General features: G+C 43.6%; 1 protein-coding gene across 1 annotated transcript in view; it reads left to right on the top strand.

Annotated features, from left to right (window-relative positions):
* The first annotated feature begins 11,875 nt into the window (after window positions 1-11,875).
* Window positions 11,876-18,955, top strand: part of LOC137374520 (prostaglandin F2 receptor negative regulator-like) — a 76,889-nt gene continuing 69,809 nt past the window's right edge. Inside the window, exon 1 of the mRNA XM_068040727.1 lies at window positions 11,876-12,302. Within this exon, the coding sequence (XP_067896828.1) occupies window positions 12,260-12,302 (43 nt within the window). The 5' untranslated portion in view covers window positions 11,876-12,259. The remainder of the gene's footprint in view (window positions 12,303-18,955) is intronic.

Raw genomic sequence — 18,955 nt, forward strand, 5'->3', positions numbered from 1 at the left:
ATCGATCAAGTCTTACTCTATATTTGATTTCAATTTAAAGCTTACCTGAATACTGACCCCAGCTGCTTTCTGTTTCCCTGCTCTCACTGTTGAATGTGATGTCACTCTTCAATTTTTTTCCCCGGCTCCGCTCCTGCTGCACTCCTCTCTCCCTGTCTCCAACTCGGGTTTGCACGCTTTTTGAGCTTCCGCTCCGCGGGCTGTGTTCCTCTCTCTCTGACTCTGGTTTGACATGCTTTTTGAACCTCTGTTCCTCTCTCATCGAGAGATATAGCACTGAAACAGGCCCTTCAGCCCACTGAGTCTGTGCTGACCAACAACCACCCAGTTATACTAATCCTACATTAATCCCATATTCCCTACCACATCCCCACCATTCTCCTACCACCTACCTACACTAGGGGCAATTTACAATGGCCAATTTACCTAACAACCTGCAACTCTTTGGCTGTGGGAGGAAACTGGAGCACCCGGCAGAAACCCACGCAGTCACAAGGAGCACTTGCAAACTCTGCACAGGCAGTACCCAGAACTGAACCCAGGTTGCTGGAGCTGTGAGGCTAACCACTGCACCACTGTGTCTCTCTCTGCAAAAGTGCAGAATTGAATGCAGCAACTGTCTTTTTTAAAGACACACACTTCTGTACATTGAAGATGCCAGTTTTTGCTATTTACTGCACAGCTTTCCTATAGTTTGAGTCATAAACAGAATTATCAACATTGGACAAATTGTTAGCAGAAGAGTTTCAGGCCTTAATTTGCAGCAAAGCATAACCATAGTTAAAAATGACAAGCTATATGTCTCACATGAGCTGCAGGGTTGACCAAGTAATATTAATATAGGTTACTTCTCTCCTTTTGCATCTTTTTTTCCTTAGCTCTTTGTCTCTCATTCATTCATTCTCCTGATCATCATTTCCTCTCTTTCTCTCGTCACAGCCTGCCTGACTGCAGATTTGTTGGTGTTTTCTCATGAATAGCTAAAGTCCTTGATGAAATGCTTTATTAAAACTTCAGCCCATAGTTGCCTTTATTTCACAGGTGTCTTTAACAATTTCTAATTCCTTAACAATTCTCAATCACCCATGTATATTCTTTATCTCTACATTAAGACAGTGACAGCCTTGCTTTTATTTTCTTTTACAAGTTTCAAGCTTCTTATAGGCCTCCCTAGTTTTTGATCCAGTGCAATTTTGAGGAAGTGACATCCGAAGTGCACAGTGGTAATGCTATAACTTGATATACCTTGATTTCCCAGCACTATTTGACCAAGCTGTATATGAAAGAGTACTACTTAGGCTTAAAACAATGAGAAACTTGAGGTAAAACTTGAGAATTGTTAAGAAATTGGTCAAGAGTAGGAAAGAGCAGGTACTTTTTATAGGGAGTTATAGCTAGAATGTGCTGGAGGAAGAAGTGCTGAGTGGAGTGCCCCAGGAATAATCTGGGGACCCTCACTGTCTCTTGTGTACACCAATGACCTGGATCAGAAGCACAATCTGCTCACAGGAAGGGGCTTTCTCTGGACCTATAAAATTATTTGGACAAAATATGTAAGTGAATGGAACAATAGCAGATGAAATTTCATACAGACAAATGTAAAGCACAGTACATAGGAAGAAAACAAAATGAAGAACGTAAGTACTCCAGAGAAATTGGTAAAATAACTAAGGAGAAGGTAAGAGATCTAGAAATTTTAGTACACTTGATGCTACACATATTCAATCATTGTGTGATAGCAACCAACAAAACAAAAAGAATGCTGAATTACACAGCCAAAACAATAGAGTAAAAGTTGGAAGAAGTCATGCTTAACTGTATAGTACTCTGGTTAGGCCACATTTGGTGTATTGTGCCCAAGCCTAACCGCTAAAACATAAGGGAGACATTACAACACTGATGACTGTTCAAAAAAGTCATACAAAACTGATTCCTTGGGAGTAATTGTAATGTAACCCGCCAAATGGAAAACTGATGGCATTGGGTCGACTGCCTGTTTTACACTGCACGTGACCTTACCTTCCAATAAAGTGAATTGTGTAAAATAGGTGGTTGTTTTCTGCTGAGCAGTTAAGTTAAAATTACTCCCTAGTGTCAGAGGTCTGCGTTATGGAGAAAGACTGGAGAAGCTTGTACTTTACAGCTTTGAAAGGAAGTAGCTGAAAAGTGACCTTTTGGAGGTTTATAAGATAGTAAAAGATATAAGAAAGGTAAATAGAGAACATTACCTCAAACTAAACCGTAGCAGCAGAAGGAACTAGGTTCAAACAAATAAAAGTCAAATTCAGTATTTATGCCAGGTGCTGTTGTTCACAGAAAAATTGAACAATGGTTTGTACGTATTCTGGGTAGAGCGGTGGAGGCAGAAAACCTGCAATTATTTAAGAATTGTGATACTGTCATAGAGATGCTGTAGAGTTCTTCTAGATGGCTGAGCTAAGATAAATTTAATGGCCATTGTTACGATCAGTGAGGAGGGGTCAAAGGGCTTCCTTCTTTTCCCTCCGCTTGTTTGACCACCACAGGTTTATTTCTTCTTTAAGCTGGATATACTTGCCTATTCCGTGAGTGTTTAACTACTTATGTGCTATGAACATAAAAAGAACCAATTGGACAGGTTTTCTTGAGTTAAACAAAGAGGTTCGCTTTATTTTATTTAAACCTATCGAAGTAAAATAATAAAATACACTCCAACTTTCACACACTCACACACTCGAGGTTCACACATACACATACAAATAGATTACAGAGTGGAGAAGGATAGATTGGTCAGATTAGAGTGTGGAACAATAAATAGTAGGAAGTTCGATTTGGGAACCCTCCAGGCCTCCCTCTAACTCGTCCTCACTGTCGCTTTCACCCTCTTCTTTCCTGACTGCCTGATAGGCCTGTGCTTGTTTGTCCCTTTCTCGGCTGTGATACTGCTTTAACATATTGATGTGGTACAGCCTTTGCTTTTTCCTACAGTCTGGGATGTAATTTAAATAATTCACCTCACTAATCCTCTTTACTACTTTGTATAGGCCACTAAACCAAGCTTTCAGTGGGTCACTCTGTATTGGTAGTAGCACTAACACATTGGGCTGGATTTTACAGCCCTCCTGACGTCGGGGATCGTGCTGGGGGAGCCCAGAAAATGGCTCCAGGAGAGGCCCGCCACAGGCCTTGACGCCGGGAAGGCTTGGTTCCATATTGCCAGCGCCAGTGGCGAGGCCTTGCGGCGGCCCCCTGCTGCTCGGTGGCGGCATCACAATTTAAATATGTAAATGTATTTAAAGTAATGAATTAAATACTGACTCGTTCCTGCCGTCGGTCTCGGTGCCATATTGGTGGCGGCAGCCAGCACTCCCGTGCCTTCGGATCTCCATTCGGGAAGCAGGTAAGTTTTCAGGGCGGGAGGTGGGGGGAGCGGGGTTAAACATTTTCAATTGGTTTAGGGGTGTTGGGAAGGGATAAAGTTCATAGCTTATGAACTTTGGGGAAGGCCGGGAGCACAAGGTACATTTTTTGGGGGGCAGAGGGCAAGTAATAAGTTGATGATCATTGTGGGGGTTGGGAGAGGGTTGGGATAAGTGTATTTAATTTTTTACACTTAGGTTTCTTTAAAAATTTTAATTAAATTGAAGGGCTGGAAGCCCTTTAAAAATGGTGTGATGGTGCCTGATGCCATTGCCGGGGATGGACCACCCACTTCCTGCACATCATCGGGGGAGACGGTCCGCCCCGGCCATTTAAATGAGCCGCCATGCTAAATATCGCGGCGGTTCTGCGACGTCCAGTCCACGCAGGGCCGAGATCAGCGGTGAGCTTGTAAAATGTAGCCCATTGTCTCCAGGCTGAAATGTTCTGACCTTGGCATGTTTAGCTGCCTGCCTTTTCATAGATGTCTGGGAGGTTTTTAGGAGTTCCTGAGCCATCGCGCAGACTCTCGTGAGCCACTCCCGGAACATGGAGATGTAGTCTAACATGGAAGGTTCGTCCCTGTGTCTCAAAAACCTCTCCTTGATTAATTTAAGAGGACCTCTCACCTTGTGTCCATAAATTGATTCAAAGGGACTAAAGCCAGTGGACTCATTGAGTGAGTCCCTGGTAGCAAACAGAAGAAATTCCAGCCCTTTGTCCCAGTCATGGGGGTACTCATCGCAGTATGCCCTGATCATTGTCTTTAGGGTCTGGTGGTACTGTTCCAAAGCCCCTTGTGACTGTGGGTGGTAGGCTGAAGACTTTAGCTGGGTCATGCCCAGATTACCCTGACCTTTTGAAAAATGCGGACATAAAATTCATGCCCTGATCCGACTGGATCTCAGCAGGCAGCCCATATCGGGTAAAGAATTGTGTGATGGAAATCACACCTGCCAAATGGAAACATATTAATTTTGTCATATGGAACACTGTTTGAAACTTTTACTGGACATTGCAAATAACCTTTTAAAAAGCAGAATTGAACAGTTAAAAAAATGGCCTCGCACATTTGCATTTTGAGAAGACAAAGGCTGGCTGAGAGACAGAAGTAAAGGATCAGTGTAGCTGAAACAATGGGGGTGCTCCCTGATTCAATTAGCGAGATTGGTTTTGCCAATAAGAGTAATCAAAAGACATCGACACCCCTTTGACTTTGTAAGAGCCAAACTCCACCCCTCAGGACTCCCAGACTTTAACTTCAATTAAGGACATTACATTAAGGACAGTATTTGTATTCCATTTGTTACCAACTCTACTTCAACCTCAGACCTCTTTCTTCCCCTCTGTATCTATTTGTGTGTGTGTGCCTTTCGTATACATGTGAGCATGGATGCGCCACATATTTTGGTAATTTTAACTGGTTTAGAGTGATGAGGTTAATAAACTTACATCTTTTTTGTCTAAACCCAAGAAAACCTGTCAGATTGGTTCATTTGCAATTGTAATTAGAGTGCAGTGAGCAAGAGCTCACTGAGGTGGTAAGCTAAAATCACTGTGTTTAAAAAGATAAACTCTGGTACGGCCAAATCAGCAAAGGGGCGAGAGGGGAGCCTGAGAGCCCTTCCTCACCTGGTCATAACAATTGGGTTAGCCCCTCCACCACTACCTTTGTCGAGATAGTTCTTATGGGGATGGCCTCTGGAAATCGGGTAGCCACATCCATAATAGTGAGAAGGTACTGGTAGCCCCCTTTGATTTTTGGCAGGGGCCCCACACAATCCACCAGCACTCTGCTGAATAGTTCCCCAAAAGCCGCTATGGGAATTAGGGGTTCAGGTTTTATTACAGGTTGGGGCTTCCCCACAACCTTGCATGTGTGACAAGTTTTACAGAACTCCACCACATCCTTGTGGAGTTGTGGCCAGTAAAAACATTGTTTTATGTGGTCTTGGGTTTTACTGATACTGACGTGTCCAGCCATTGGAAGGTCATGGGCTGTTCTCAATATTTCCCGACAGTACCTCTGCAGCATCACTACCTGGTGAACCACTGTCCACTCTTCATCTGCAGGTCTGTGAGGAGGTCTCCACTTCCTCATCAGCACCTCATTCTTGAAATAGTAGCACTTTGGAACTCCCTCTGCTTCAGCTTCAGTCTGGGCAGTCTGTGCTAACTTTTTTAACACTGGGTTGGCTTGCTGAGCCTCAACCAAGGAAGATCTGTTAAACACATCCTTTGGTTCCCTTAAATTCCCAAAGAAGGTTTTAGATAACCAGACAGCAGGGTCATCTGTCTGCACTGCCAGTTCAGCCTCCGCTGATGGAGCTAGTTTGGCCATGGACCAGGTCACCATACAGTCAAGAAAAATGCCAGGGACTTTCTCCTGTAACTGCTTTGTCTCCCTGACCTCGTTCAGTCTTTCTAAGACCACTTGGGAAGCTACAACCTCACCCCCACCAGATCATTACTAAGCACCAGGTTGATCCCATCCACAGGTAAACTAGGGGCAATCTCCACATTTACAGGCCCTGAAACAAGGTCACACTCCAGGTGCATCTGATATAAAGGTATGAGCATATACCTTCGTCTGGTAGCATTTACTAGCACTGTAGCATTCAGTGCACTCTCTGGGCAAAAGGTAATGCCTGTTCCCAGCAGAAAGGTTTGCGTGCTCCCTGTATCCCTAAGTATGACTATGGGCTTACTTGCCTCACTCGGGGGTATGGGGTCACTTTGCCTTTAGACACAAAATTCTGATAACACTCAGGGATTTTGTTAAGTTCTCCACACTCACAGCTATATGTTTACTGGGTCTTACTGCCACAGTTAGAGCCACAGACTGGTCCTCTGTGCTTCCCATCAGAGCCCTTTTTCCTGCACTGGTCTGGTGTACCATGACTAAGCCTACTTTCAGCAGTCAGATCAAAGGTGAACTGCCTCGTTACAATGGAAACACACAGGCTTTCGGGCTTCACTCCTCTTCTCAGCACCTTTCTTTTTGGCCTGAGGAGGGCCCCTTGTGTTTCCAGTTTTCCCTTGTTGCCCATGGCTGTTCTTCCTCCTATCACTCTCCCACCTTTTATCCTTTTCATATTTTTGGAGGTGACTGGGAAAGCATTTCCCTCAGGGCAAGGGCTTGTGGACAAGCTCATAATCATCAGCCAGGCTCTTGGAACCTTTTGTTCCTCCACATGAGTTTTTATGGAGGGGGGGAAATGAGCTTTTGAACCCCTTGAAAAGGATTACCTCTCTGAGGTTTTGATAGGTGGGCTTTATATTAAACACCCACACCAATCAGTCGATAGCGAGTTGCTTAACCCTTTCAAATTCGATGTAAGTTTGTTCAGGCTGCTTTCGGAGAGTTTGGAATTTTTGGCGGTATGTTTCCAGTATCAGCTCATATGCTCTCAGGATAGCATTTTTAGTCATCTCATAGTTTGATGAATTCTGATTGGACGGTAGGGAATAAACCTCATGGGCTTTTCCAGTTAATTTGCTTTGCAGTAGCGGGGTACAGCCCTCTGCTGGCCACTTCAACTGTTTTGCAGGCTTTTCACAACCCCTCATCAAACTTTGGTATCAATTAGGAGAATTTTAAGAGCTCAGCATTCAATCCTTAACTAGGGGTAGCTTTCTCACTAGCGGTGCCTTCACTGGGCCTTCCCCTATTCAGTTCAAGCTGCCTTAACTCTCTTTTGTGCTTCTCCTTCTGGAAAGCTCTTTCTTTCTTCCTTTCCTGAAATTGTCTCTCCTCCTTCCATTCCTGTCTTTCCCTTTCTTTTTTCTTGGAATTCTAGCTCTAGTCTCCGCTGTTCCAGCTGTATCTTGGCTAATGTTACTTTGTTTGTTTGAGATTCTAAGCCTGTCTCCGGTTCTTTAATTTCAATCTCAAAATGGTTGGCCACAAGTTTTAGGATTTCGGGTTTCCGAGCTTTTGGATAGATATTTATCTCGAAATACCAAGGTATACTTCTTACCTTTTCGACAGGTCGAGCTTTTAAACTGTCCCGAGTTACTTCACACTATTCTAGAAAGGTACTAGCCTCAAATGTGGACATTTATGTACTCTAGCTCTGAAACTACAAGAAAACCTGTATTGAAATTTTTAGATTATTACTGCGGATCAATTTGGATTCCCGCTTCCTATTTCTCATTTGTCTTTGGGTTTGATCATGGATGTAGAGCCCCCAAATTTTTGTTACGATCAGGAGGAGTCAACGGGCTCCCCTCTTTTCCTCCCCTTGTTTGGCCACAACAGGTTTATGTCTTTTTATACTTGCCAATTCCATGAGTGTTTAACTACTTACGTGCCGCGATCATAAAAAGAACCAATTGGACGGGTTTTCTTGAGTTTAACAAAGAAAGAGGTTAACTTTATTGTACTTAAGCTGACCTAAGTAAAATAATAAACTATGCTCCAACTTCCTCACACACACATGCACACACACGCACTTGAGGTTCACACACACACACACACAATCAAGGTTCACACAAATAGGTTACAGAGTGGGGAAAGAGAGATTGGTTGGATTAGAGTCCGGAGCAATAAAAAGGGGCATACAGTTTGTGGATGTTGGTGACTTGGCTGGCTTCAGGCTGATTTTGGTGGGCCTGAGGCTTCCAGTTTGCTGATGTGCAGGGCTAATTCGATGGTTCTCTTGGAAACAGAGATGCGGATGATTTCCTTCATGGGGTCTCTGTCTGCACCAGTGATAGGCCTAGGTGGGTATGGCCAGCAAGCAGGGTTCAAAGCTAACAAAGCGGATTGGACAGAGAGAGAGAGAGAGAGGGAGGGAGGACCACACTTGGGTGTTCTCTTGTCGGTGTCTAGCTGCTTGTTATTTATTTTTTATTTTATTTATTTATTTATTTTTATTTTATTTTTTATTTTTTTTTAAATTTTATTTAGAGATACAGCACTGAAACAGGCCCTTCAGCCCACCGAGTCTGTGCCGACCATCAACCACCCATTTTATACTAATCCTGCACTAATTCCATATTCCTACCGCATCCCCACCTGTCCCTATATTTCCCTACCACCTACCTATACTAGGGGCAATTTATAAAGGCCAATTTACCTATCAACGTGCAAGTCTTTGGCATGTGGGAGGAAACCGGAGCACCCGGAGGAAACCAACGCAGACACAGGGAGAACTTGCAAACTCCACACAGGCAGTTCCCGGAATTGAACCCGGGTCGCTGGAGCTGTGAGGCTGCGGTGCTAACCACTGCGCCACTGTGCCGCCCTAACTTGTCAACCAGCTTGTCTGGCTGCTGAAGAGAAAACACTGGATTAAGCACACGGATGGTGGTACTTGAATCAATTACGGACAATATATCTCCTGTAGAAAATCCCCTTGATTTCCATTGACTTGAATTTGGCTAGGACTCAGTCAAATGCTGCCTTGATATCCAGGGCAATCATTCCTGCCTCACCTTGAGTTCAGCTTTTTTGTCCATATTTGGACCAAGGCTGTAATGAGGTCAGGAGCCAAGTGGCCCTGGCAGAACCCAAATTGAGTATCTGTGAACAGGTTATTGCTGTTTAAGTGACACTTGATAGCACTGTTGACAACACCTTCCATTACTTTGCTTACAATAAGAGAATAGACTGAGGGGGCAGTAATTGGCCGATTGGATTTGTCCTACTTTTTCTGGATAGGACATACCTGGGCAATTTTCCATATTGTCGGGCAGATGCCAGTGTTGTAGCTATACTGGAAGAGCTTGGTTCGGGGCACATCTAGTTCTGGAGTACAAGTCTTCAATACTGCAGCTGGGATGTTGTCAAGACCCATAGCCTTTGCAGTATCCAGTGCCTTCAGCTGCTTCTTGATATTACATGGAGTGAATCGGATTGGCTGAAGACTAGCCTCTGTGATCCAGAGATTCACCACCCTCTGAGAGAAGAAATTCCTTCACATCTCAATTTTAAATGTGTGCCCCCTTATTCTGTAATTATGTCCCTTAGGGCGGAGCAGTGGCTAGCATCACAGCTTCAGCGACCTGGGTTCGATTCTGGGTACTGCCTGTGTAGAGTTTGTAAGTTCTCCCTGTGACCGTGTGGGCTTCCACCGGGTGCTCTGGTTTCCTCCTACAGCCAAAGACTTGCAGGTTGATAGATAAATTGGCCATTGTAAATTGCCCCTAGTGTAGGTAGGTGGTAGGAGAATTGTGGGGATGTGGTAGGAAATATGGGATTAATGTAGGATTAGTATAAAATGGGTGGCTGATGGTCAGCACAGACTCAGTGGGCTGAAGGGCCTGTTTCAGTGCTGTATCTCTTAAAAAATAAATAAAAATTTTGAGATTCCCCCACTAGTGGAAACATTTTCTCAACATCTACCCTGTCAAACCTCCTTAAAATTTTATATGTTTCTATAAGATCACCTCTCATTCTTCTAAACTCCAATGAATAAAGGCCTAACCTGTTTAGCCATTCTTGATAAGACAGCCCTTTCATACCAAGAATCAGCCTCGTGAACCTTTATTGAGCTGCCTCCAATGCTAGTATATCCTTCCTTAAATACGGCGATCAAAACTGTACGCAGTACTCCAGGTGTGGCCTCACCAACACCCTGTACAGTTGTAACAGAACTTCCCTATTTTTAAACTCTAACCCCCTAGCAATAAAGGCCAAAATTCCATTTGCCTTCCTAATTACTTGCTGCACCTGCATGCTAACCTTTTGTGTTTCATGCACAAGAACACGCAGATCCCTCTGTACTGCAGTATTTTGTAGCCTTTCTCCATCTAAATAATAATCTGCCTTTTTATTCTTCCTACCAAAGTGGATTACCTCACACTTTCCCACATTGAACATCATCTGCCAAATTTTTGCTCACTCACTTAACCTATCTAAATCCCTTTGCAGATTCTTTGTGTCCTCATCACAACATGCCTTCCCACCTATTTTTTATGTCGTCAGCAAATTTGGATACATTACACTCTGTCCCTTCCTCTAAGTCATTAATATAGATAGTAAATAGCTGAGGCCCTTGGACCAATCCTTGTGGCACCCCACTAGTTACAGCTTTCCAACCTGAAAAAGACCCATTGATCCCGACTCTCTGCCTTCTGCGTGTTAGCCAATCCTCAATCCATGCCAACACATTACCCCCAATACCCTGAGCTCCTATTTTGTGCAATAACCTTTTATGTGGCACCTTATCAAACACCTTCTGAAAATCCAAATACACAACGTCTACTGGTTCACCTTTATCAACTCTGCTTGTTATATCCTCAAAGAACTTTAACAAATTTGTCAAACATGATTTCTCTTTCATAAAACCATGTTGACTCTGTTTGATTGCATTATGTTTTTCTAAATGTCCTGCTATTTCTTCCTTAATAATCGACTCAAACATTTTCCAAGTGACTGATGTTAAGCTAAGTGAACTATAGTTTCCTGCTTTCTGTCTCCCTCCTTTCTTGAATAGGGGTGTCACATTACCGGTTTTCCAATCCGCTGGTACCCTACCGGAATCCAGTGAGTTTTGGTATATTATGACCAGTATTGTAAGCTTTGTGAATTGTAACATGTCGAGATTCAAACCAATGATTAAATCCATCAGTCGTGCAGAATTCATGGCAACAAACTAAACCTCCTCATTAAGCTGAGCATTGCTTAGAATTGCTACAATGTCTGTTAAGACCTGTGTTTTTGGTGTCAGTGTGAGCTCTGCTGAGACGAAGTCTGAGTGGTATTTCAGGTGAGCTGCATGATACTGTAACTGCCCAAAACCAAGAATTCCAACATGTAATTCCTGGCTCTGGAGGATGTTTTGTTCCCCAATTTCAGCCATTACAGCCTTATTTGCAATGTTTTGCCTGCATGGAACTCACAGCTAGGGCAGTAATTGAAGATCTTTTTGATGTAGCTGACCAGTTTGTCGACTTTCCCAAACTTGCTTTTCCACAGCTCACTGGCAAGAGAAATTATATGTGCATTACATGTAAGATGGACAGTATTAGGCATTACACTTTGGAGCATAGATTTGGAAGATTTTATCATGTAAGTTTCATTATCACTAATGAAAGCGGGCACTTTGTTGAAATCTGCACCATATTTTGAAATGGTTTTGATTATCACTTGGGAAATAGTGGTGTAATTAACAGCTTCTAAGTGGCCAGTTTGAACCCCCTGTGTACTTACTCAGAGGCCAGAGTGTTCCTAATGCTGACACCCGAATAGTGTGAATTGATTATAATTGCAGCAGGATTTCTTTTTATTCCTACAAATTGATTTATGTTGCACAAATTCATGCACGGGCAACATCATGCCCAACCATTTTGATTTTGGTCTGTTAAAGGCTTTTTGCAGAAATGCAGTGATACCAGCAACTTAGTGCAAACACTGAAGCTTAATGTACACAGTGCCAGGATCGCAATGCTTTCCAAATATGGGCGTATCAATAAATAAGAAAGAGCCGATCTTCCAGAAACGAGAAGAAGAATTCTCATGAGACGGAATTGCAACCACTGGATTTTTCCTGCGGTCTCCGCCCTCCCCTTTAACCGGACCAATTACCTGAGGGGGAAAGTCTTCCTGGGTGCTTCCGCCTGCTGTCTGCAGCAAGGGAGCAGAAATTTCCAAAGTGCCTGGCAATTGAAGCTTGCTTTAGCATTTTTCGAGCGTAAAAGAAGCTTTCTGAAGGAAGTTGACAAAGTTTTGTTTGATTAAGAAGTTTGAAGCTTCAGTCTGGAGTTTTCTAATGTTGCAAAAAGTGCCACCTGGAGACAGCGTGTGACGATTAAAGGCTCCAGGAGTTGGGACTGAGCGGGGAGGTTTCTGTTTCTCCCTTTTGCTTGACTGAGAGTGCAGGAGTGTTTGTGAGGACGGCAGATCCTGGGAGAGATGGAGCGCTCGGGGCTGCTGCTATTGTTGCTGCTGAATTGGGGTAAGTTGTGGGGCGCTGGCTCCCTGAAGGAGCCTCACTCCCCCGATCCACCGCCTCTGTCTGTCGAGCCGCCGGAGTCGCTGACCCCTCACAGGGACACGGAGCCCGGGCTGGCCTGGGAGTTACCGCGGGGCTGGAGCTCTGAGCAGGGAGAACAGGAGTCTCTGATCCCGGCTTGTGCTGAGTCTGGGCTCAAGTGTGGGGAACATTTAACTGAAGATAAACTCCTCGGAGCCGCTCCTGGGCAGGGTGCCCTGTTTAAATGCTGCTCCTTTAATCTCAGTCCTGGCTCCCCCACCCTTTTAAAAGTGGAAGAATTGGGCTTTATTTCCCAGTGAATTTTCCATCAGTCAGGCTCGCTGTTTAAACTGCCGAATCAGGGATTGATTTATCTTTCAAGACGGGAATTATTCTCCAGTCAGTGTTTTACAGGCTGGTTGCGTCTTGGCCTCATTGGTTGGAGCTGAACTTGTGCTTTCAGTCTCCAAACCTGATCACGTTTTCTTGGCAATGATTTTATTGAGCTTTTGGGATTTTTTTTGGCATTTGAATGTTGCACTGGTAGGGTTAATATGCGATTAATTTAAACAGATGTACAGTGTCAGTCCACAAAACGCCAAGCTGCAGATCCCTCTCCTGCCCTCTGTTCCCTGTTTAAGAGCTTTTTAAACTTCTCATGCTAATCTCATAGTCAGAAAACACGCCTGGGCAGCGATTGTATACAGTAGTTATTTACTGTGCAGATTTACTGTCCCAATGCATTCATAATCTCTGCTTGAGTGTTACTCGATTGGTTCTAACCCTATGTACAATAGGATTGTTAAATGCATTCATTTCTGAACCTCATTAAGGAAGACAGCTGAGATCCCGGAACACAATGGCCTCTCTTCACTATCACCTCAAATCTGCCATTGTTTTTTCTCCTCTTTCCATTCCTCTGGCTTGCTGATAAATATTCTGGCGTGTTCTTTACCTCTGGTTATTGGAGCCCTATCATGTGTAAGTTGTATTTCAGGAAGGCATTATTGATAAATATATAAAGGTTCAACAATGGTAGGCCCAATGACCCATGTCAGCAGTCTGACACCTGGGTCTACCACACATCTGAATAATAACCCATATCCTGGAAAAAAAAAAGTAATTGTCACTTGGTTAAACGCACAATGGCTACTGTAGTTCCTTTAAAAAAAAAACATGAGTTTAAAAGATTTCCTTTTACAGGGTAATGTTATCTTAGACTTTGAGCCCTGTATTTAGAAGGAAACTAAATGCCATCTTGGTGATTTAGTCTTTTGATACAAACTCTGACATCATTCTGTTTCACTCTGGAGCTTTTAGTATTTGCAGTCAGCTAAACTGATTCATAATAAACATGAAGTCTGATAACTGAGGTTTTATTATCTACCCAATTGCAGTAAAAATAATTTTTTCCATTTTGATAAGTTTATGCCAAATATTTTAGACAACATTTCAGGGCATTGCTATGGCAACAAAGTTATAAAAGAAAGTTTGCAGCCACACCTTACTGTAAGCGGTTTGTGTGGAATCATGGTGTTGTGTTACCAATTGTACTTGTCTGGTTACTTTTTTGCTAGTTTTCTCCTCTCACTTATTGAGGTATAATTTCACTTGTGCCAATCATACCCTAGTACTTTGACCATGTAGTTGTTCACTTGTAAACCTATACAACAGCAGCAACTTGTTTATGGTGCCTTTAGTGTAACATAAAATCCAGGACACTTTACAGAAGTGCAATCAAAAATTGATGCTAAGTCAAAGGAAGAGATTTTAGAAGGCATAACTAGACAGTCAGATGGGTCTTAAAGAAGGAGAGTGAGGTGGAGGGAATTTCAGAGCTTGGGGCCTAAATGCTGAAGGTGCAGCTGTCAATGGTGGGGTGAAGAGTAGGGGATGAACAGGAGGCCACAGTTGGAGAGGTGGGGTACAGTTACAGATAGGGACGGGTGAGGTGCTAAAGGGATTTGAGCATGTGGATGAAATTTTAAATTTGAGGTGTTGGAATACTGGGAGCCAATGTGGGTCGTTGAGCACTGGAGTGTTGGCAAGTGACCTTGGCTCACGGTAGGCTATGTACAGCAGAGTTTTAGATGCACTGAAGTTTATCAAGAGTGGAAGATGGGAGGTAGGCCAGGAGAGCATTGAAATAGTCTAGTCTGGAGATGACAAAGGCAGGTATGACAGTTTTGGCAGCAGATATGTTGAAGCAGCATTGGAGATGGGTGATGCTTCAGAGGTGGAAGTAGGCGGTCTTTGTGATGGAGACGATAAAAGTTTGTAAGCTCTGCACTGAGTCAAATGGGATGCTGTGGTTAAATGCAGTCTGGTACAGCCTGATATGGTGGCTGGGGAGGGAGATGGAATTGATGCAGGAGAAATGCTGTGAACAACAGATGCCCCTCTACATTGCTTTCATTGATCTCACCAAAGCCTTTGACCTCGTCAGCAGATGTGGTCTCTTCAGACTACTAGAAAAGATTGGATGCCCACCAAAGCTACTAAGTATCATCACCTCATTCCATGACAATATGAAAGGCACAATTCAACATGGTGGCTCCTTATCAGAGCCCTTTCCTATCCTGAGTGGCGTGAAACAGGGCTGTGTTCTCGCACCCACACTTTTTGGGATTTTCTTCTCCCTGCTGCTTTCACATGCGTTCAAGTCTTCTGAAGAAGGAATTTTCCTCCACACAAGATCAGGGGACAGGTTGTTCAACCTTGCCCGTCTAAGAGCGAAGTCCAAAGTACGGAAAGTCCTCATCAGGGAACTCCTCTTTGCTGACGATGCTGCTTTAACATCTCACACTGAAGAGTGCCTGCAGAGGCTCATCGACAGGTTTGCGGCTGCCTGCAATGAATTTGGCCTAACCATCAGCCTCAAGAAAACGAACATCATGGGGCAGGACGTCAGAAAAGCTCCATCCATCAATATTGGTGACCACGCTCTGGAAGTGGTTCAAGAGTTCACCTACCTAGGCTCAACTACCACCAGTAACCTGTCTCTAGATGCAGAAATCAACAAGCGCATGGGAAAGGCTTCCAGTGCTATGTCCAGACTGGCCAAGAGAGTGTGGGAAAATGGCACACTGACACGGAACACAAAAGTCCGAGTGTATCAGGCCTGTGTCCTCAGTACCTTGCTCTATGGCAGCGAGGCCTGGACAACCTATGTCAGCCAAGAGCGACATCTCAATTCATTCCATCTTCGCTGCCTTCGGAGAATCCTTGGCATCAGGTGGCAGGACCGTATCTCCAACACAGAAGTCCTCGAGGCGGCCAACATCCCCAGCTTATACACACTACTGAGTCAGCGGCGCTTGAGATGGCTTGGCCATGTGAGCCGCATGGAAGATGGCAGGATCCCCAAAGACACATTGTACAGCGAGCCCGCCACTGGTATCAGACCCACCGGCTGTCCATGTCTCCGCTTTAAAGACATCTGCAAACGCGACATGAAATCCTGTGACATTGATCACAAGTCGTGGGAGTCAGTTGCCAGCATTCGCCAGAGCTGGCGGGCAGCCATAAAGGCGGGGCTAAAGTGTGGCGAGTCGAAGAGACTTAGTAGTTGGCAGGAAAAAAGACAGAGGCGCAAGGGGAGAGCCAACTGTGTAACAGCCCCGACAAACAAATTTCTCTGCAGCACCTGTGGAAGAGCCTGTCACTCTAGAATTGGCCTTTATAGCCACTCCAGGCACTGCTTCACAAACCACTGACCACCTCCAGGCGCTTATCCATTGTCTCTTGAGATAAGGATGCCAAAGAAGGGTACAGCCTGATATGGTGGCTGGGGAGGGAGATGGAATTGGTGGTGAAAATTTAGAGGTTGTTATTGGGGGATCAATGGCGATATCTTTATTTTTCCCCAGTGTTTAGGTGGAGGACATTGCTGCTCGTCCAGAACTGGATGTTGGATAAGCAGTCTAACAATGGGAAAGCTGTAAAGAGGTTGGGGAATGTGAAAATTTTGACCTAGAAATAGGTGCTATTTACCAAAATTAAATTAGGATGTCAAGTTGGTATGCTACTAGAAGGTATTGCTATGGCTATGCCAATAGTGAGCTTGTACTTGGAGCCTTTATGTTGTTAATGATGTTTATTAATTTGACGATGGGCAAGTAGTGCAGAGGGTGTCAGACATAAGGGTCTACTGCAACAAAAACAGAAAATGCTGCAAATACTCAACAGGTCAGGCTGCATCTGTGGAGAGAAAAACAGAATTAATGTTTCAGGTCTGTGACCCTGTGTTTGTGTTTCAGATTTCTGCTATCTGCAGTATTTTGCATTTGTGTAAGAGTTTACTAGTTTGACTATGTTGTAATATCACTTGCTACAGTTAATATTTTAATGTTTGCTATTGCAGCTACCTTCCCCCTCCATGGATGTATTTTAGCAGGCTTTTACTTTCTGTTTTTACTCGGTCATGCTGTTTCAGTTTCATTAAGCGTGGAACTTAGCTGCTGGTGTGTCAGTGTCAAATAATGAATGAAATCTGTTAGAACTTTTGAAGGGTAGGGAAGAAAAAGTTTTAAAAATAAATCATTGTTACTGGGGCTGGAAGAGTTGTGCAGTCCTTTTTTTAAGCTTAGCAGCTTTTATTTTGTTAAAATGTTGCCACAGGAAAAATGCTGGACAAAATACCTGCTCCTAGCTGCTTCTCCCTAACCCTTAAATGATCGAGTACCAGAACAAAAGAAAAGATGTGAATTGATGATCAGTAATTATATATGTGAACCAATTGCTAAGATGTGCATTTCACTGAGTTCTTTTTTTTTTCACCCTTACTGTCCTTGTTCATTGGGAAATGCCAGGCTTCTGAGTAACAGTTTCCCTCAGGGTTCAAAGGAATAGGATCAAACCTGTGTCCCATCACTCCTTGTTGTTTTGCTGTGTTTGTGTGATGTGCCAAAAATTTGACATCCAATTTGTTCATAATATCAATATGAGCACAGTTTTCCTTTTAAAACATTGATAGCATTCTGGATAGAAAGCTTCAAAGCTAAAATACTAGTGGGAACAACAATGAAACTTGTGCTTGAAGTTGCATTCTGAGGGATTAACCTGAAGTTGGTGAAATCAGAAATTTTTTATAATTTGAAAGATGGGGGGAGGTGGTGGGGAAATGACAGGAACATGGCTACAACTGGATATCTTTGTGTCCTGCTTCTCCTGATCACTAGAAAATGAATGAGGAAGGTCAAATGGCTCATCGTGGTTCAGTCGTGGGGAGGAACCCTAAAGACCCTCCAGTTGCAGAATCCAACTAGTCATTTTCTGCATGTACCTTTCTTCATACTGTTTTACATACTTCTATAATATCTCTAGTACATCTGCGATGACGGGATTGTCCTATGAAGAGAAATTGAGTAGACTGAGCCTATATTCCCTGGAATTTAGAACAATGAAAGCTGATCTCATTGAAGCGTATAAAATTCTTAAGGGACTTGATAGGGTAGATACTGGGCGGTGGGGGGGGGGGGGGGGAGTCTAGAACCAATTTAGGACGGAGATGAGAAATTTGTTTACTCAAAGGGTTATGAACCTTTTGGAATTCTCTACCCCAGAGGGCTGTGGATGCTCACAGCTGAACATATTCAAGACTGGGATTGATAGATTTTTGGATGCTAAGGGATATGGGGATATTGTGGGAAGGTGGAACTGAAGTAGAAAATCAGCCTTGATCGTGCTGAATGGCAGAGCAGGCTTGAAGGACTGGAAGGTCTACCTCTCCTATTACTTGTTATTATGTGCAATCCTCCGATCTCTGCACTTCTCCAATTCTGGCCTCTTGTGCATCCTGATTTTCATCGCTCCACTGTCGAATGTGCCTTCAGTTGCCTCGGCCCTAAGCTCTGGAATTCTCTCCTTTAAACATCTCTACCTCCCCTCCTTTTTAAGGCATTTCTTAAAACCAGTTCTTTTACCAAGATTTTGGTCATTTATCCTAATATCTCATTACAAGTCTCTGTGTCAAATCTTGTTTGATAACGCTGCTGTGAAGCCCCCCCTTGGAATGCTTTACTATGTTAAAGGCACGCTGTTAAAATACTTGTTGCCTTTTTCAGCTCTATTTAACATCAGTTTATAATTGAGTTGTGACGGAAACCACACCCACCAAAATGAGACATTACTTTCATCATATGGAACATTATTTTTGAACTGTTACTGGACTTGGAATAACTTCTTTAAAAAGACCACAACAGTGACTGAAAACATGGCTGCACATTTGCATTCTAAAAGATAGTCACATGAAGAAGACAATGGGAGTACTCCCTGATTCAATTAGCCAGATGGGTTTTGTTAATAGTGATGATCAAGAGACATTGACAGTCATTGAGCCAGCATTCCAGCCCCACTCCACCCCTGCTGAAAGTGCCTGGTAAGCTTGGAGGAATCCACAAGTCTTGCAGGCAAGGCTGCTCCAAACAAGGAGCTAGTCACATGGCTAACCTGCTGGCCAACCTGGGGTTTTTTGAATTGTGCCTGACTCCGAACAGTGTCATGAAGACCCCACCAGCCAAGAATGAGAATTTTGTCATATGGACATTAATTTTAAACTGTTGCTAGATAGAAGAAATGACTTGCTTAAAGAGATCAGCAGTGGCTGGAAAATGTTTGCATACGAAGAGACAGTG

This window comes from Heterodontus francisci, chromosome 10, assembly GCF_036365525.1.
Source record: "Heterodontus francisci isolate sHetFra1 chromosome 10, sHetFra1.hap1, whole genome shotgun sequence".
Taxonomy (NCBI): Eukaryota; Metazoa; Chordata; class Chondrichthyes; order Heterodontiformes; family Heterodontidae; genus Heterodontus; species Heterodontus francisci.